This window comes from Molossus molossus, unplaced genomic scaffold (assembly GCF_014108415.1).
Source record: "Molossus molossus isolate mMolMol1 unplaced genomic scaffold, mMolMol1.p scaffold_m16_p_22, whole genome shotgun sequence".
In the NCBI taxonomy this organism is placed as follows: Eukaryota; Metazoa; Chordata; class Mammalia; order Chiroptera; family Molossidae; genus Molossus; species Molossus molossus.
The window spans coordinates 31,942,170-31,962,069 of record NW_023425358.1 but is presented as its reverse complement, the minus strand read 5'-3'; the positions used below and the strand labels follow the sequence as shown (position 1 = coordinate 31,962,069).

Here is a 19,900-nt window from a genome sequence, read left to right as displayed (position 1 = left end):
GGGCCCTGCTCAGGTCCACCCATCCCCCTCCCAGCCAGCTTCTTCTCTCGCCTTCTCCTTTTGAATGCTCAGGGAAGGGGCCCCACATACTAACCATGACCCCAGAGATGAGCATCCCCCCGAAATCTGATTTCTGGTGCCACCCTCTGAGACTTGATGCCCCTACCCAGGGTCATTCAAGTGTCCCGTGACACGAGAGTGGGCTTCTCCCCTACCTACCTCTTCTTTCAGCCTGAAGTTGTCGGCATGCAACAGGCACTGTAGGCGCTGTGCATACGTGTGCATGATCTCTTGCTTTATTTTTATTGTTTTCCTCACCCGAGGACATTTTTGCATTTATCTTCAGATAGAGCGGGAGGGAGAGAGGGGGGAAGAGAGAGAGAGAAACATCGATGTGAGAGAGACACATCGAGTGGCTGCCACCCACACAACCCCAACCCCGGCCAGGACAAACCGCAACCGGGGTACATGCCCTTAGTGGGAACCGAACCCGGGACTCTCTGGTCCGCGGGCCAACACTCTAACCGCTGAGCCAAACCGGCCAGGGCTGCATGCTCTCTCGCTATAAAATGGAAACCAAAACACGTCTGGAAGGAAATGCATCAGCCACCCGACCACAGTGCTTGAGATCCGGGGTGGCTCCATTTCCCTCCTTTGTGTGTCTGAAATGTCTAACTTTTCCACAACACACAGGTTGCACTTGTTAGCTAAAGACAAAGACAATAAGGAAAGGAAGGAGAAAGCCAGGCCACCTTGCATCATTCTTGCGAAGCCCACAGAGAAGACAACCAGAGGAGCAGGGCTCGTAGGGTGCACGCATTCCGTGGGGTTCACTTTCCCAGCTCCCTACCTCCCTTCCTTTCCGGCTACACTAAAATGGGCAAGACTCCCGCCCCAAGCGTGGGTGAAATGGATCCAAATGCGGGACACTCTTCCATCTATTTATTTTATTTTTTTAATCCTCACCCGAGGATATTTTTCTATTTATCTTCAGACAGAGTGGGAGGGAGGGAGGGAGAGAGAGAGAGAAACATCGATGTGAGAGAGACACATTGACTGGTTGCCTCCCGCACAACCCCGACCAGGGCCAGGGATGAACCGCCACTGAGGTACGGACCCTTGGCCGGAATTGAACCCGCGACTCTTTGGTCCGAGGGCCGACACTACCGCTGAGCCAAACCGGCCAGGGCCCTCCTATTTATTTTTTTAAAATATGTTTTTATTGATTTTTTTAGAGAGAAAGGGAGAGAGAGATAGAGGTGAGAGAGAAACATCAATTGGCTGCCTCCTGCACGCGCCCGTTGGGGATGGAGCACGTGCACTGACCGGGAATCAAAGCAGAACCTCTCAGTCCACGGGAGGACTCAGTCCACTGAACCCTTTCATGCATTTTATCTCCTTCATCTGCAGCGTCCGCGTTGGAAGGGAAGGTAGGGAGCACTCTTTCCAATCCCTTCTGTAAGTAGAGAAACTGAGGCAAAGAGAGAGGTTCTTGTCTTCAGGAAGCGGCCCCCGGCCCCCTTCTAGCTCATCTCGCACCCTTTCCATCCTGCTGAGCTACCTAAGTGACACTGCGTAAGAACCACAGTCTTGCCTCCGTGGGGACACACCTGTCCTAACACAGCCTTGCAGACAAGCATTGCTTACCCGCCTGGGATTTTCTTGTTTGCTTACTTTTTGTTTTGTTTTTGTGTGTGTGTGTGTGTGGCCACCTGGCATTGCATGGGGCATAATTAGGAGTGGAGCTGGAATCCGTCTGACCTACCGGGGGCGAACAAATCACACTTCCATTCATTCATCAAATATTTTGAAGGCGACTGTGTGCCAGCCAGGCTTGTGCAAAATTGGGGGAAGGCTGCCCCGCGCACGGCAGCTACCAAAAATTTTTTTAAAAAGGCAGCCACTTTCATTACCCGATAGTTACCAAAAGAACTCATTTAGACAAGGAGAGGCCTTCGCAATCATCAAGTCTGTTTTATGTCAGAAACGAGAACCAGAGAAAAGAATCATTCCCTTCACTCTGAGTGACTCCGCAGACAGACACAAAAAGGAAACCGCACAGCATTGAGGGAAAAAAAGGATTTTTTTTTTTTATTAAGCTTTCTTTTTAGAAAAGTTGATTTTTTTGTTTTTCGTGTTTTATGATTTTTTTTTAGGTAAACCTCTTTCTGTGTCCCCTCCTTCACTCTGCCCACCCTCCTCTTAAAAATATAAAAATGTCCAACCCCGGATAACTAGAGTACAATAAATAAACAGTAAACACAAAAACATACTTTATTTGTTTCTTCTTTATACAAAATAAGGAAACTAGAAGTGTCCAACTTCCAAAAAAGTATAGTACTGTACATCCTGACGACCCAGCCTCCAGGCCCCGGGCAGGGAGGGTGGTCTGTGGGCCACAGCCCAGAAATCTTGGTGCCTTGCCCAGGGAGACAGCAGAGTGGGCGAGAGTTCGAGTCTGGCCTGGACCCCCGGGCTCAACACGATCGTGGAAGGAAGGAAGGAGGGGGTGGTCTGGCCCAGCGTGCAGACAGCCCCACCTTCCAGAGAAAGCTGACCTTGATCCCCAAGACTGGCCACCAGGGGGCGCCAGCGCGCGGGCGGCTGTGTCTTCTCCCAGCGATGCCCCCATTCAAGCGCGTTCCTCTCTGGCTTTCTCTCTCCATCTTCTCTCTCTGGCCGGCGCTCTCTCCATCTCTCCCCTCTTCCTCATTTTGCTCACTTTCCTCTCTCTCCCTCCACCCTCTCTCTCTTCCTTATCATCTTGTTGGAAAGACGGGAAAGCGGAGTGAGAAATAAGATGACAAAAATGCCACTCGGGTTGAGGAGAGGGGGTAAAACTCGTCTCAGCCCCTTGGCCCCAACTCCCTCTTAGTCCACAGAGGCGGTGGGCGGGCGTCGGGGCGAGTCTGGAGCGCGCTTGAGATCTTGACACTCCGCGGTGCTGACGTTGGTCCCAAGCAATTGCTGCGGCTCCCAGGAGAGCGCTGCGCAGGGCTGGGGGTCCCGGGGCGCCCGCGGGGTGGCGATGGGGGTCGTTCCCCCTCCTCGCCCAGCCGAAGAGCAGCTGCCGGTGGAGTGAGGACCCGAGGACCTGAGAGAGAACCCCCAGGGGAGCCCCAGGCCCCGGCTGCGCTGGGCGTTTTGGTTTGGGGAGGCTGCGTCCGCGGGGGTCAGTCCGGCGGCCTTACCACACGGCGGCCTCGTTGAGCTCGGGGTTGGGGTGCGACAGGGGTCCGCTGTAGCCGCTGGCACCGCTCATGGGGAAAGGCGGGCTGGGGCCCCCGCTGAACACCTCGCCAGGCAGGGGGTGCAGAGCGCCCGGCAGGCCCGGCTCAGGGCTCGGCGTGTCCGGGTGCGAGATCATGTCGGTGAACCGGGGGTTGTCGGCGGCGTGCGGCCCGGCCAGCGGCGGCTCCAGGGCGCCCAGCGGCGTGGAGCCGGGCCCCGAGGCGGCCAGGAAGCTCGAGTCGGCCGGGGACTGCGCCTGGGACGGCGGGCCGTGGGCGAAGAAGTCGTAGTTGCCTCCTGGCGCGTAATAGTCGCCTTGGTAGTCTGCGAAGGGGAAGGGAGAAGTGAGAGGTGGCGAGCGCAGGGGGGACTAACAGGACTGGGGGGCGGGATCTGGGAGATAGCGGCCAGAGACAGCACGCATGCCAGGGGCCGCTGGGAGAGGACATTCGTGGGGGACCGTGTGACACTGACCCCAGGTTAGAGACTCGCAGAGCGGCCTGCTGAGACCAAGGCAGAGGGAAGCTCCAAGAAGAGGCGCTGGTGCCCCGGGGTCAGGTTGGTGAGAGAAACCATGAGAGAGGCGGAAAAGGGGAGAGACTTAGACTATGGGGGACATCAAGATGCGACTGGAGAGACAGAGATGGTGAAGGACAGAACAAGAGATGCGGACCTCAGTCAGAAGTTCCCTGCCTCGGTGGTGGAGACGGAGCAGCTGCAGAGACACAGAGACAGTGTCTTAGCGTTGGTGAGAGATACGCAGAGATCCAGAGATGTGAAAACTGCCAGGGACAGGGACAGTGAGAGATCAGCAGAGGACAGAGTGAAAGGGGACAGAAGAGGGGACCCAGCTGAGAGTCCCCAGAATCAGAGAAACTGGAAGCAAGACAAGGAAAGAGACCCAGAGAGGCGCCGCGGAGAGATTGGAGGCGGAGGAAGACAGATAGTCTAAAAGATGCCAAGAGAAACAGATGAGAGGCCCCGCGCAGACACACGTGAGAAACCCAGCGAGATTCCCAAGAACAAGACGGATGGTCAGGAGAGACAGATGTGCCCAGAGACCCGGAGATGAGTCAGAGAGAAAGCCAGCGATGCAGAGGCTGAGAGGCTGGGAGAGGAGCAGGGTGGGGATGCTGGGGTGACAGGGGCCAGAGCCCGCAATGGTTGAGACCTGGTGCCCACCAGGCCAGGGAGAAGCTGGGACCTGGTGAAGGCTGGCGCACTGAAGGGCTGGGGAATCACGCTGAAGGCACGGAAACCTGGAAGCCAGGCGTGCAAGGCGGGCTCAACGCCCTGTCCTTCAGCCTTTGCGTGCGGCGGAGTCCAGCCCTGGGCCGCCGGATCAATGCCGCGTCTGCACCGGAGAAAGCTGAGCCCTCCGACTGGGGAGACCTGGAGGAAGACTGGAGCACCCTCTGGGTCCTGTCCAGAGTCCCACCTGGGGTAAAGGCTCCGTCCTCCTGTCTCACTCTGGGATGTTGGCCAGGACACCAGGTCCTGAACTGGGAACACTGAGCCCCTTGGAGAATCTGGTGGTAGTTGCGGGTTCTCTCTTCAGACAAGGGCACAGATGTGCGGGTTGCCCACACATTCAGGAGACACAGGCACCCCCGTTACAAGCCTGCCCGTTCTCAACCTGCCTTTTCTAACCTTCTCTCAAAGTCCCTCCCCCAGATCCTCCAGACAGCCTGCTCCCATCCCCCAAGGTCAGTCCTTGGATGGGGTGTGGGACCCCACAAAGAGAGAGCCCCGCGCTGGTGACAATAACCCGCTTTATACGGTGGGAAAACCAGTGCTCCCCTGCTCCCCGAGGCTGGAGTCTCCCCATCAAACCACACCCCCTGCTCAGTCTTGGGGTCTCACTACCTGGGCGAGTTCAGGACGCCCCCTTCCACCCACTTTCCTTTCCAAACCCTGAAATCAGTTCAAATAGAGGTGTCTGGAAGAGAGGCTTGGAGGTGGTTTTAAGCAACTATTAAAACGGTCGCCAATTAGTTTTTAAGAACCACTCATTCCATTCACCCCGAAACCGAAGCGAAAGGTTGGAAGGGCGAATTCGGGGCCCCTAGGAGACTGGAATGGGGGCCGGCAGGGGCCCGCAGAGAACGGGCCAGCCAGCAAGGACCGCGGCCCCCGCGCGCAGCGCGCCGCCTCCGCCCATATGGCGGCCGGGCCGGAGGTAATTGGAACGAACGCCGTCTGAAAAGGGCACAAAAGCCGCAGCTGGGGCTTTGTCTGCGCTCCCACGGGGAGCCGCCGGCCCGCCGCCCGGCCCCTTTCTCGCCCGCTGCCGGTCCCCGCCGCCAGGATCTCCCAGCGCGGATTAGGCGGGGCTGCCTCGCTGGGGCTGGGGGTCCTGCCCCCGCCCCATTCCGGGGGAAGAGGGGCCCGAGTGTCCAGGCCCCCACCCCAGCCAACAGACGCGGTGGAAGGAGGCGGCGGGATGGGTGGGGGGCACTGCCCTCGGGGAATCCTTGGTTAATTACCCAGGCGGGGAAAAATTCCGGACTGGTCCCGCCCTACCACCTCCTAGCGCCGGCCGAGAATTTGTGCGGAGGGAGGCAAAGTTAGGTGGAGAGGGTAGGGTCCCAGAGTGGAGAGGTCCACCATCCGGGCGTCTATTGCCCCCGCAACCTGGGCCCCGCCATCACATAGCCTCACCCCTCAAAGCACAGCCAGCATTTGTCCACAGTTTCTGGGGACTCTCCAGGCTCTGCCGGCACGTCGGGCACCTGGCTCTCCGGCTCCGTATTGCCACCAAATCCACTTTCCTAAGAGAAGTGCCTCTCCCCAAACTGCGCTCCTAGTCCCCCAACCCCTCAGGCCTGTGGTACTGGACAGCTCGGAGCCGAGACCTATCTCAGGCAAGGCATTCCTGGGGGCTCCACAAATTCAGAGGCTGGAGAACAGAGGGGGTGCCTTCTTTTAGCCCACAAGTCTGGGAAGTGGAGGGTGGTTGAAACGCCCCAGAGCACAGGGAATCTCCGCGAACCTCTGTTGGGAGCGGTGGGGAGAAGGAATGGGGGAGAGAAAGAGGGAAGGAGGAAGATAAGGGGCAACCAAGAGGAAAGTTCACCCAGGGCTGAACCCGGTAACAATAACGCAGAATTGTTTTTCCGCAAACTGCTGCTACTCCCAAGCCTGCAGCCCCAAAGACAGAGTTGATAGCTGGGTTGGCTCAATCCTTGAGTGTTCAGCTGCCATCAAATGCAGGGTGTACTTGGTGCTGAAGAGTGGGCTTGAGCCCTGCCCAGAGCAACTGGCTGCATCTGGCCTACCAGTGCGTCCAGACCCCACTGCCGCTGCACAACCAAGTGAACATCTTGGAAGCTCGAGAGCAGGCTGCGGGGCTGAATCCTGACCCCTCCATCTCTATGCCCAGCGCTGCCCTCCAGCGCCCCAGTTCCTGCTGGCACCAAGTACACCGGGCCTTGGAACGGGGTACATGTGGATTTGTGAGTGCCCAAGTTGGCATGATGGGTGGGAGGGTGTAAGCCAGTAGATCTCTCCAGGTATATTCGTCAGTTAGAGTATCTAGGGTGGTGTATACCTGTCTGTGGTCATGTGTGATCCTGTGTCTAGGTTTGTGTCCCTGAGGTCTCTGAACTCGAGTCCCTGTGCTCCAGGTAGTGTGCCCATGTGTCCTGTGTGAGTGTGTGTTGATATGTGTCTGTTAAGGTGTGTCCATTACTGTCCTGCGTGAATAGAAGGGAGGGACGGAGGGAGTCCCTGGACAGCCAAGAGCTCAGGGATCGGCCCTGAGCCCTCACTGTGGGGCCTTGATCAAAGAAAAACATCTCCGGAGACCCTTACCTCCATAGTAGGTGTATGGAGTGGACCCCAACATTTCAGACTCATCCAAGCGGCCACCCAGCGGACGCATGCGCCTCGGACTCCGGAAGAAGGCGTGTCTCCGGGCGCCCAGTGCGCTGAGCTGTTTCATCCTGCGTTCTTTGGACCTTCGGTTCTGGAACCACACCTGAGACAGAGGAAGGGGCAGTGAGCTCCGTTGGGGGTGTCCTCTCCCTGCCCAGGCTGTTTCCGCTGGGTCCTAGTGCCTCCTCCCCTCCAAGACAGCCCTGAGGCGGGGCCAGCCGGATTAGGCCGGAGGGGTGGAGAGGGGCCTCGGTGAACCAGCCAAGGGTGAAGGATTTCGCGGACCCTTGGGGCGACTCATAAAGACTTGGGCTTCCTGGTCCTCAGCCCGCCCGCGGCCTGACGGCTTTATAAAGGCCTCCCGCCCAGCCTGGCTCTGGTCTGGGCCCCTCGGCTTCCCAGCCGAACCCTGGCCGTTTGTCTGTCTGCGTGCCCAAGCATCGGCGCAGGGTGGAGGCACGCGAGGGAACATCGCCTCCTTCTCTGCTCGGTGGATGAAAGAAAGGGAGGGGTCTGTCCCCCAGCCAGGCTTAAAACCCTCCTTGAATGGGTAGGGGCAGGATTCAGAAAGATGAAGTGACTAGTGACTTTGGCTGGGAGTTTGACCAGCTGGCCCAGACCTGGAGTGCACCGTCTGCCCCTAGACCTCAACTCCCGGCGAAGCCGGGTGCCAGGCTCCCCTGAGCCTCCCAGCTCAGGACGCCGCAGGGCTGGGCAAGGGGGATGGGAGGACGGCCCAGCCGGCGCACCTGGATGACACGCATGTTGAGGCCCGTCTCTTGCGCCAGCTGCTCTCGGATGTGGCGCGTGGGCTTGGGCGTGGCGGCGAAGGCGGCCTTGAGTGTCTCCAGCTGCTTGGCTTTGATGGTGGTGCGCGGACCGCGCCGCTTGGTGCCCGAGTTCTGCTCTTCGTTCTCATTGTTGGCCGTCTCCTTGTCCGACGACGTGGAGTTGTCTGTTTCCTTGGGGTCGTCCTGGAGTGGGTCCTGGAGGTCCGGGGACAAACTGCGGTCCGTACAGGATGACACTGCAGGCAGGGGGGCAGAGTGGGAAGGGTACAGCAGCGTCAGCGGGTGGCCCAGGCCTCTACAATCAGGTAGCCGGTCCCAGCCGGCCCAGGCCACCGCCAGCAGTCTGGGTTCACTCCCAAACCCTGCAACAGCCCCTCCCCCAGGGACCCAGGGACGGGGTGCCCTCCCACCCCCTCCAGGCGGGGCTGGGCCTTTGAAGGGGCCCTTCTCAAGCCTTCTCAGCACTTTTCACCTATTGCTTGGGTAAGGGGGAGGCACGCCCTCTGGAGAGCTGGCTCCCCGGGAGAAGGGACTATTGGAGGAGGGGACAGATGCCCTGGGGCCTCAGATCTCTCTCTCTTCCTTCTCTCTAGCTAATTCGTGTCCTCCCAGTGCAGGAAGAAATTACCAGGAGCTCAACAGAAGTGGAAAGGGGGCTTGAGTCGGTCCTAACTGGGAAGGTGGCTACTTGAAAAAGGCTCCTGAGTTGGAGGAGGGCAGGGAGAGAGCTGGCGTTCTGGTATACTCTAGGGCTAGCTCACAACACCGAGTCTCTTCCCCGGCACCTGGCCCTGCCTTGCCCTAGAACTGCCTGGTGGGTGATCAGGAGTGGGGAGCTCTCCGTGGGCACCGAAAGCGCACAGGGAGCCAAGTCGAGAGTGCCGGGCTGGGTAAGGTGGGAGGAGCGGAGGCCGCCTACCTGAGTTGAGGCTGCCCTCCTTGAGGCTGGATGAGCTCAGGTAGTCGTCCTTGCACACGAACTTGTTCTCGTCGATGACGTAGAGCTCCTCGCCCGTGGACAGCTGCTTGTTGCACACCATGCAGGTGAAGCAGTTGAGGTGGAAGACTTTGCTGCGGGCCTTGCGCACCAGGTCGCTGGGCGAGATGCCTTGTGCGCAGCCTGCACACTTTGTGCCAAAGCGCCTGCGGACACAGCACAGCCCGTCACCTGGGGCAGCCTGTTGTCCTCTCCTCTCCAGCCCCCGGCCTCTTCCCATCCTCCCGAGCTTCTGAGAGGCCTCCATTTTCATATCTGTCAAGTGACACCCCAATCCTGTGCTCCCAGGCTGGAGCACAAGCAGCGAGACGAATGTCCCGGGTTGTTCTTGGGACAGGGACTGTCCTGACTTGTTCAGGTTTATTTGGACTCCACTTGGCTTAGAGCAATGGGCTCAGCCTTCAGCCAAGCAGAGGACCTAGAGCACCCCAAGATGCTCCCCATGCACCCCACACCCATCTAGGATGCTCAAGGCAAACTCGCCTCTCCAGGTCACAAAGGCTTGTTGTGAGCCGGTCAGGCAGAATTTGGACTACTTCTTGGCTTTGCCTCCTGGATCCTCCGAGTCGGCTGGGGCCCATGGAAGGCCCATTGGCCCAGCTGGTGGATTCTAGCAATTGGGTGGGAGCCCCTGTCTTGACCTGAACTTGAGCAGAAAGGAGGGAACCTTCTGCTGATTTCCAGCACCACCAGCCTTTCCAGTCTCCGCTGTGGGACACACCAGAGCTAGTCGGGAGCCTGTGGACAGCAGGACCTCAGAACAGTGGATTCTGGGAAGCAGGGACTGAGTTCCCAGCCCTCCAAAATCTCTGGCCCTGGCAGGCAGCAGGGAAAATCTAACCAGAAGGCAATCCAGCACCTACACGGCCAGCACTCGGATCGCTCAAATCCCTCCCCCCTTTCCCACATTCCTGGTCTAAATCCTTTTCTTTTTTCCTTGAGCCGGGGAGAAGGCCAGCCTCCAGTGAACGGGGTGTGCAGGTGAGCACTAACAGGGGCGAGGTGCCAGATGGCGGGAGGGAGAGGGCCCAGGACTTTGGGGCCCCACATCCACTCACACCCAGGTCTCTAAACAGGGTGAATTTGGGTGACGTTGATGTAGTGAGGGCATTAGAAGCCATAAGTCACTTTGGCCTTATCCGGCAGCGTAATTGGTCATATGTACCTTATCAAAAATCATTAGGCACTTTGCAAGCATCGCCACATTAGGGGCCTTGGTTCTTCGGCCCGGAGTTTGCACGTGTAAAGGTGCGGCTGACATTTTCTCCTGTTCCAATTCCCCAGCACCAAGCAGCTGAGGCTGCCCAGCAGCCTTGCTCCTCGGTGTTAATCACACCCCCCCCCCCCCCAATTTGCACTCACAAAGCCGGCTTGGATGGAAGCAGGCAGGGCTGAGCTGCCGAAAACCCCACAGCCTTCCAGGTCACCTCTTGGCATTTCCCAGCTGGGGAAACTGAGTCCCAGAGAAGCGATCATCCCTGCACTGCTTGAGGGCCTGGGTGGGCAGCAAGGGGAGGTGACACAGCCCAGGCTAGACCTGATTCTCAGCTTGGATTTTGCTGGTACTTTTCAAGATGGGAGAAAATATTTAAGGAGTTGGGATGAAGGGACGGAGAGATAAAGGTTCCCTCCCCCCAACATCAGAGGAAACCTTCCAGGCTGAGCCCCCTCTGGAGTTGGGAAGTTTGTGTTTGTCCAGGGGGGCTCTGGGGTCCTGCCCTGCCTGGAGGACAGCCTCTTGGCAAATGTACTCTGTTTGGTGGCAGAAGCCTCCAGCCACCTCTAACTTTGCAAAAATCCTTCCTCTCTCAGTCCCGGGCTTGAAGCTTCCACCCTGGAATTGCAACCGCTGGGAAAGGGTAGAGACCGGTGGGGAGCAAGTTTGTCAGCTCCCTCCCCCACTGCACCTCCGATCCACGCCGGCCTAGCGGAGCAACGGAGCAACCGAGGGGAAGCTTCCTTCTGCTCCTCCTGGGCTCGGGCCCCTTCCCTGACCAAGGACAGCAGAGAGCAGTGGGCTGGCCCGCTCCCCTTTTAAGCTGGTGAGCCCGGGAGGCTGGGGCAGGTTTCGTGGTTTACCCTTCCCCGGCGCCCCAAAGGAGCGCGCGCAGGCTGGGCGCGCAGGCTGCGCGGCCTCTTACCTGAAGAAGTCATTTTTGCAATAGAGCTTGCCCTCGCGCGAGAAGCACTTCTCCGAGAGGTTGGTCTTGCACTCGCAGCACTGAACGCATTTGATGTGCCACGCGCGGTCCAGCACGTTCAGCAGAAAGCGGTCGAGGATGGGCCGCTCGCAGCCGGCACAGTGCACCATCATAGCCCCGCGCCCCGGCGGCTCGGGCCGCCTCGCCCTCCCTTTGGGCCACTGGCCCTCGGGCCCCCCGGCCCCGCCGCTGCGCTGCGCCTCTTCTCTCGGTCGCCGCCGGGCGAGTCCGGTCCGGACCAAGACTCAGCCGGTCAAGTCCTTGGGTGATCAGTGGCCTGGCGCTGGGCCGCCCGGGGTGGGGTGGGGAGTGGTGGCGTTCACAGCCTCATGCCCCGGGCCGCGCGCCCCAGCGCTGGTTCCGAGCTCCCCCAGGTGTCTTGGGTAGCTGCTGGCTTCAGGCGCTGCTGAGCAGCTCTCCCCGGTGGCGGAGGCGCCGGCACTTTCGCCCACTTTCAAGCGGTCCCGATCCTCATCTTTGTCTGGCCGCCGCCTAATTCGCGCATCCTTATTCAGATTTGGTGACGTGGCGCGGCACGTAGGGGGCCCGCCGGCCAATGGGTGCGCGGTGGCCATGGCAACCTCTTAAATTTATAGCATATCTAAATTGGCTACAGCGTTGCGGTCCGGACAGAGCAAAAAAAACAAGGCATCAGTATTGTTGAGTATTAGCTTGTACCTGGTTCGGAGGCGAAGTAAGTATTTACCTTCCAGTTGGGGGCTGGGGGCCGCGCGATCTGAAAGCTGCTCCTCTCTTCCTCTCTCTCTCCTTGTAAATATTTTGGGGCCAGGATTCCTGGGCCTAGTGGGGGAAGGGACCCTTAGCCCCTTCGCCATCCCGGGAACTTGCCGAAGTTGCCCGAGGGCCGAAGGGCGCTCTACATCCGCCTTCTCTTCCCAGCCCAGCCCGCCCAGATTGGAGTTCCTCTCCCGCGCGCGTCCCTGGGGTCTGCGCCTTGGAGCTGCAACAGCGCAGGTCACGGGGTTCCCAGCGCCCGGCCGGCTTCTTTTGTCATACAAGGGGCTGGGGCCCAGGTGGCCTTTGCGGGGGTGGGGGTGGGGGGTGAGGGAGAAGAGGTGGAGGGGGGCAGAGTGAGAGAGAGAATATGAATGGAGGCCTTTCGGTTGGCTATTTTCCCCCAAACAGGCCCAGGTCCAAATTGGGGGGGTGCGTGTTATCTGGCCTGGTCGGGGACCCCGGAATTTCAGGCCCGAGCGCGCTGCCCACTGGGCTCCGTAAGAGATGCAGGGAGGGGTAGGTTCGGGGCCATCGGGTCTTCCTGAAACCAGCTCAGAGGTGGCGGTCACCACGTCTCTCCTTTCCTCCTTGCACCTTTAAGATCTCGGGTCAGTCGGTGAGGGCACCGCACCGCCATGGCAGGGCACGCTAGTGATTGGGTGGGCGCTGTTTGCACATGCGGGTGTGTGAGATGGGTGTGCAAGTTCGATTTCTCACAGGGCTCGGGAAGAGCAGCTCCGCTGGGTGCCAAGGGTCGGGGGAGTGTGTATGGGGGTGCCCTCAGTTGTGTGTAGAGAGAGGGGGTGTTGGTGAGGGTCTGGGGGGAAGGAGGGCGAGGCGTGGGCCTCCTTTTCCAAGGGGGCCACCCCAGCGATGGGGCGCTCCAAGTTAGGGAGGCCCACAAGGCCGCCGGGACTTTGCATCCAGTTCTCCGAAGTCGGCTGCCCACTGCCAGGGGAGGTAAGGCCCTGGACCCAAGTTTACACTGACTTGGCTGGGCACGTGTGTTGGGGCGCGTTTACGGAGTCTGTTATTGTATATTTGAGAATTGCATTTTTGCCTGTTTATAGTTAGTAATCAGTCATGTGAGTATGGTTGGGTGTGTGTATTTTTTGTGTGCTCGTGTTCATAGCTGTGTATGGTTCTGCTAATGTTTGTGTATTAGTGTGTGTACTCTTGTTTTTGTTGGCCTGTGTCTATGTGTATATGCTTACTCGTGGCCAGGTGAATGTGGGGGTATTTGCGCGTGTGAGTGTGCGCTTGTGTAAGATTATTTGTATATAGGTGTGCTAACATCAATGAGAAAAAGGACTTTTAAAAATCTGAATGTGTGTGTTTGTAGGTGAGCAGGTGTGTGTGAGTCTGGGTGGGTGTGTTTTAGGTGCAGATTTTGTGGGTCTGTGTTGTGGGCCAGTCACCACGCGCACACGGCACACATGTGAGCACTGGTACATATGGCAGTATTTCTGTTTATGAGATTCCTGTAGGTTTTGGGGGGGGTATATTTGTGTGGGTGCTCCTAACAGCTTTTTATCTTTGTGGATTTAAAGGGGGGCAGAGTTTGTGGATGCCTGTGTTGGGGCAGATAGTCTGTCCAGGCCTAGCACCGTTCCCCAGACTCTTGGGGAGGTAATCTGCCTGGGAACAGGGAACTGACAGATGCCGGTCACCGGGTGGGGTATTGACGCACAAGCCCTGCCGCTGAACAGGAGTCCCCAGTCGGGCGGTTTCTGCTTGATGGTGCTATTGCTCCATCCTCCAGCTTGCAGGGGGACAGGTGTCTGCACGGCACAGCGGGGTGGTTGCTTACAGCCAGGCTTGGCCAGGAATAAGCAGGATGGATCTCGCCTGGTCACCCAGGCTCCAGGGGCCCCCGTGAAACCGCAGTTTCCAGCAGGGCCTGCCCTGCCTCCTGGGGCATGAAGGGGCCTTGAGAGAAGACAGCAGGAGCGGCCGAGAGGCGCTCAGGCTCCCAGTGGGGCAGTGCCCTGGCTACTTGTCTTTGTCTCGCTGGGGTCTTCCTCTCCCCGAAGTTCTCTCACATCTGTCTTGCTCCCTGTTTTCCTTTCTTATGTCCAGCCTCTGTTCTTTTCATTTCCCTTTCCTTCTGTTTCCCAGTCACTTTCTCTCTTGATTTCTCTCTCTGTTTTTATTTCCTTCTCTCTGCCTCTCTGCTGGGAGTCCAAATCCAGCGTCCGAACCCAGCGTCTGACTCATCACGCACTGCCCAGCATTGGGGGTGCCTGAGGGAAGACACGTACAGTCATTAGAAGCCCCCCCCCCCCGTTTGATGACCTCTGGAATAGGCACACTGAGCCCACCTTGACCCAAACCCCCACCGAATATCTGAAGAGCTGGACTGCCTGGTCTTCCCAGCCCAGCCCGGCTTTGTCCACGCTGCCAGCCACTCAGTGCCTGCGCGCCTGCTCCATCACAGACAGATCCACCTGCCCTCACCTCCTGGGTGGGCTTAAATGCCGACGCACAGCCAGGTCCCAGCAGCTGTGGTTCCAGGCCAAGGAGGCAGCCTCAGAGAGCTGGGGCTGCAGGAGCCTGGACACGTGCGTCACCCAATGCCCAATGTCCCACTGCCAGAGGTGAGGTCCCTTCCGGAAGCCCCGGTCTGGTCTTCTGCCTCCCGTAGCTGAGTTTACCCCTCTTGTCCAGGTCACAGCCCGCCTGGAGCCACCTTGGTGGCCTCAGCACAGCCCAGCCTCAATCTAGAAGCCCGACTGCCCAGCCCAGCTGCCGAGGAACCTGCTTGGCCTTTGCCAGCCCACTACCTTGGAGGCCACACAGCATCCAAAATACGCCGGCAGACCAACTATTAGACGAATCATCCCACTCAAACAGCGCTAACAGATGGCGACCAGGCAGCGAAATCCCCTCCTATATGTAACTAATAAACCGCTTGTGTCTTAACAGGGTAATGCATGGAGACGCAATGTGGCTTGTACAAGATGTTGATGGAACTTACTATATAAAAATCTTCCTTCTAGAGTAAAGAGTATCAACATTACAACTCGACAGACGGCGACGGGATAAGTAAAACAGACAAAAGACAAACAAGATAATAATCTGTTTCCAATCACTTAAGCCCTGTAGAGTTAGTAATATGCGGTTTGCATATTCCCCCTTGAGTTCGGTAATTAATTACCAGCGAGGAGGCACACATCCGCCCGGAGTGGGAGTTTGGCGGCGCACTCAGCTGGGGCTTGGGGGGCGCCTTTCTCGAGCTCCCCGCGCGGAGCACGGGGCAGCGGCTGGCCGGAGTGGGGACTGTCGCGGGCGTTTGGACCTTTCCGCAGGTTGAAGAAAACGTCTGTTGCATCTCCCCGCTCTTCACCGGCAACTCTCCTGCCCAGGGGATGCTACAGCCCGCAGAAACGCGGGCTTTTCCGGCGGCCGAATATTTCTCATCGCCTCTCTGCAGGCACCCCTGAGTGGCCTGCGTTCTTGGGGAATGCAGCACTGGGGGGGGACCCGGGAAGCGCACCCCTCGTCCTCTTCTCCCCTTGGTATCTTGGGCAGCTCAGCCGGTCCCTCTGCTGACTTCGGTCATTACCGTGCCCCCCCCCCCCCGCAAGTATACTCCGCAACCCCTCCCTCCCCAAGCTACCCCCAAAGAGCTAGCGCGGCGTTAACATTAAACAAACGCAGCGAGCGCCTCAGAGCTGCGCTCTCGGCCGGGTCTGCGCGGCGGCGGCGTTACAAATTGTAAATTTAAATTGCTCGCCGGATTCATTACCTCCCCTCTTTGATTTCAGCCAGCCGTGAAAAATTATACTGGTGTACCACTGAGAAACTGTTTTGCCGCAAAGAGCCCGCTCCTAATCACTGGCTTTCTCCCTCCGACAAAAGTGTAATTATTTTGTTTGGGGTGTAAATATAGGCCGCGCCTCGCGCACACACTCAGCGTCCCGCCGCGCCGCCGCGCCCTGCTCGCTGCTGCGAGGACACTGCCTCCGAGTAGGAGCGGGTGTGGGGGCTGCCGTCACGAGGCCAGAGACCCGGCTCCTTTGGCGCGATTAGGCGAAACCCAAAGAGCCAAGCAGTCAGGCCGGGTCCCCAGCCCCTGCCCTAGGGAGTTCGGGTTTGCGGGAGGCCCCCGGACCTGGTGCGCACAGGCTGGTTTGGGTGGACGCCGGCGGGGTACAATGGCTCAGGCATAACGCATCGGCACAGGATGCTGAAGCCGCGGGGTGGGGATGGCAGTGGAATGGGGTGGATGCGCGTCCGGGATCCCCGTGGAGTCGGCCAGCTGGAGGCAGCCTCGAGTCCAGGCAGGAAGGGTGTCTGGGTTTGGGCGGCCCCAAGAGGGCCAGGGCATAGGCAGAACCCCACGGTCTTGGATTCTGGAGGACAGGGGCAACGAGGCCGGCGTGTCCCCCCGTGCTCTGCTGTGGACTGCTTGGTTTGTAGAACGTCTCAGCGGGGCGCAGGGCCTTCCAGTCAGCTGAATTGCGCACTGCTTAATTAACGGTCTCGGTAACTGGGCAGGCCCGACCTGGAACGTTTAATCAAATAGTCAGGGAATCCCTCTATTTCCTTCCCTCTTTCCCTCCCTCCCTCCCTCCCTCCCTTCCTCCCTCCCTCCCTTCCTTCCTCCCTTCCTTCTCTCCTTCCTCCCTTTCCCCCTTTCCCCTTCCTCCCTTCCTCCCTCCCTATCTATCCATCCATTCAACAATGGCAAAGCTTACTCCCTCCCCAAGCTCCCCTCCAAGTGCTAGGAAGGAGGACCGAGTCTGAACTCAACTCCAGTCTAGTATTTGGGCTGGGACTTCAAGGGGCCTGTGGGGTTGGAATGGACAGGGGTGGGGCGACACTGTCTGAGTCAGGTGGCTTTGGGACAGGAAACGGGGCCAGGAGGCTGTGGTCAGCTTTATGCAGGCTGGGTGTCAGGGGCTGCTGGAAGTCTGCTGGGCAGCCCTAGGAGCCACCAGGGGCCAGCGTGGCATCTCTGAGAGGGAGTCGGTGGGGAGGGCAGTGGCTGGTCTGCGCTTCACAGTTCCGGGAGCTCCAGCCCCAAAGTGAGTACGTGAACTATTGAGTGCTTGCCAGCTTAGAGACACGGCCCGCGGTGGCTAGGGTGAGGTGGAATGGGGTGTCACTCTCTCTACTGCACGCCCTCTCCAGGAATGCACCGCTCAGAGGTCCCACCCATCGGGCTGCCCCGCCAGTCCTGCAGGTTACATTCCGATGTTAGGTGCTGCAACTCAGGGCCCAACTCAGGCTCCAGTCGCTGGGAGGGTGCCGGCTGGGGCTGATCCCTGGGGGGCTGGAGGACGGAAGCAAAGGTGCAAGCTAGTCCTCCAACTTGTGAGGGAAACACTGGTGCTTTTGTGTAGAGAGGGAAACCCCGTACTTCAGCCGAGCTAGGGGCTGCCTGGCCACTGCGCAGTGAAGACAGATCCCAGGCAGCTGGACCCTCCGAGGGTGTGAGCTGAGGACCGCTGGGATGCTCCTCAACCTCTCTGCTCCACTGAGTGTGTCTCTGACGCTGGTCATCCCTGGGGCTGTTTCTGAGAACTGCCTGCCACCCTGCTCCATCTTTGGAGCCCAAATGGGGAGTGCTTTCCAGGGGCCCTAACCTCCAAATTAAGGACCCCCTTACTTTCTAATGACCCCGTCTCCAACCAGTTAGTCTGCGTTTGAGTCTGTATCTTGCTTCCCTTTCCTTTCTTTTCTCTTGGTCTTTTTTTGTCTGGAGAGCATTTCTCTCTCTCCTTTCTATTCTTTTCCACCTCCTCCCCCCGCCCTCCACATCCCACCTCCTTTTTGTTAGCCTAATATGGGTTCCTTTAGAATTCTCCCGACTTTGGCAGCCTGCGCGGTGTGAGTGTGTGTGTATGTGTGTGTGTGTGTGCGCGCGCGCGCTTGCGCGTGTAATTCTCCGCTGCTAATGATTGTGTGTTGATAAAGTAATGCAGTGGCCTCATTAGCCTTTGTTTAGAAGGTGTTAAAAGGGAAATCTGCGTCAGAAAGCTGCGGTTTACACTGCAGCCTGGCTGAACAGGCGCCCAGCGGGCTGGGGGCCCCGCCCACTCCCCCAGGCGCCCACCGCCACGGACCCTGGGAGGGGGGAGGGGCCCAGGGAAGGCGACCCCCAGCTCCTTCAACCCAAGGCAAGTATGTTTACCCCGCTGCGCGCCCTTCTGCTCTGCGGGGACCACAGCAGGGATGGCGCTTTGGCAAAAACTCCTTTGAGCTGCCCTGCGTGCGCGGTGGCCTGTCTTCTCCAGGTTTCCTGGGGGAGGAGTGGAAGGGCAGAAGACCATATTGAAAAAAATTCGAGATTTTATTTTGGAGGAGGGTGGTTAAGTATCTTATTTATTTTGGAGGCGAATACCAATCAGCCCGCAGCGGCTGGGCTGGGCTCTGGGTCTCCTGGCTGGTTGGTTCGCGGTGATGTCCCTGCGCCTCGGAGGCTGTGCGGAGGCCCTAAGCTTTAGGCGGGTCTGCAAGAGTCCTCTTTCTGTTCTCCCGACATTTTCGCAAAGGGCCAGAGAAAGGGTCTTTATTGCGTGGGAGGCGCTCGTTCTTAAACTTACTTTCCGGGTCTACCTGCACTCTGGGGCTTCACTTGGGAGAGGAATTTCGTGAGAACAAATCGTACCCTGGGTTGGCGATTTCTCTGAAGCTTGGTGAAAGCACACAAGTTTACTGACCTTGGGCTTGTGTGTGTGTGTGGGCTGGGTGAGTAGAATTTGGAGAATGAGCTTCTCGCTAGCAATTCCCTCTTCTTCGCGGATGCAAGATTTCAGGCAGAGGAGAACGTGAGAAGAAATTCTTTTTATCCTGGATCATACAGAAGGGCCCAGGAAAAAAGTATGATTTGACCAGCCTCTGCGGGTGAAGCTTGCTGAACTCGGAGCCAGACTCTTTTCCTGGCGAACGGGAGGAAAAACGCTGTGGAGTTCGGGCGGCGGGGTGTATAGTCTCGGATCAGAACAGAATCCATTGCTTTTTTGCCTCGGTTGCTCGAAAGAAATGCTTTCTCGTCTTTTTGGCTTTCCTTTCTGAGTTTCGGTTTTCCGTCTCTTGGATTTGGTGCTGCGGACCTTGGGGCGAACGAAACTCAGCCGGTCTGCGCGTCCTCGCATGTCTACTGCTCTGATACGCACCAGCGAAGTGTTCGACACCCGCCCTCCTTCCCCCCGATTTTTTTCCTTTGGTTGAAGGCTAGGCTGGACGTTGAATGGGGACAGATCCTGGGCTGCTGGGGCCTAGGGTGGTGGTGGCGAAACGAATTCCAAACCTAATGAGAATTCACCACGACGACTCCCTGACCCCCAACGCCATGTAGACAGAGTGGGGTTCCTCGTGAAACCAAGTTAAAATCGGCTGCCGCGATGCCGTGGGATGGGATCAGGGCCGAGTTCGGGCGAAGCGGGAAGAGGACGGGAAAACGTCTACCTCCCATTTCTGGTCTTTCTCTCTCTTTTTCTTTCCTGAGCAGGTTTCGCGGAAAAGTCAGTGAGTGCGCCAGCGGTCGCTGCCTGGCTGCGCTCCGGCGTCGGAGTTCGGGCCGAGACAAAGGCCGGAGCTGTCCGCGGTGCTGAAACCGCCGCGCCGCCGCTGGAGCCAAGGGTCTCCTGGAACCTGCCTTCTCGGGACTCCCTTCTTCCATGTTTCCTTCATGCTGTGATTCTTGCCCTCTTCTGCGTTTATGTCCTCCTTTTGTCTTTCCTGAGAACCCGTGTCCTGTAGACAGATCTTTCTCTCTATATATATCAAAACGGTTGATTAAAAACGGTGTCTTCTCCTTTCTTTCCAAATAAACGATGCAAGAAAGGTTTATTTCCGATGTACTCTGAAACAGATACAAACGCTACACCGAACTCCCAAATAAGGGGGAGTTCGTGCTTCAAACAATAGACCTAAGCAATAACGAACACCATGAATCTGCCCTTTGATTTATTCTGAAAAAGAGGCGAGGGCTTTAGAAATTTTATTTTCAGGAATATCATATTCTTGGCATCTTAGCTTCTTGGGTGGAAAAATATAAAAACCAGGAAGGACTGGTAGTCAAATATGAAGGTGAACAGACTAAGGCTGTTGTCTAC

General features: G+C 58.0%; 1 protein-coding gene across 1 annotated transcript; it reads right to left on the bottom strand.

The window, feature by feature from the left end:
* Positions 1 to 2,065: 2,065 nt before the first annotated feature.
* Positions 2,066 to 11,780, bottom strand: LHX5 (LIM homeobox 5). The gene is made up of 5 exons (XM_036277086.1): positions 11,037 to 11,780; positions 8,818 to 9,041; positions 7,857 to 8,134; positions 7,045 to 7,210; positions 2,066 to 3,555 (listed from the first exon to the last, which is right to left on the bottom strand). The coding sequence occupies exons 1-5, from the start codon at positions 11,207 to 11,209 to the stop codon at positions 3,188 to 3,190; spliced, it is 1,209 nt and encodes a 402-aa protein (XP_036132979.1). The 5' UTR covers positions 11,210 to 11,780; the 3' UTR covers positions 2,066 to 3,187.
* Between the last annotated feature and the right edge of the window lie 8,120 nt (positions 11,781 to 19,900).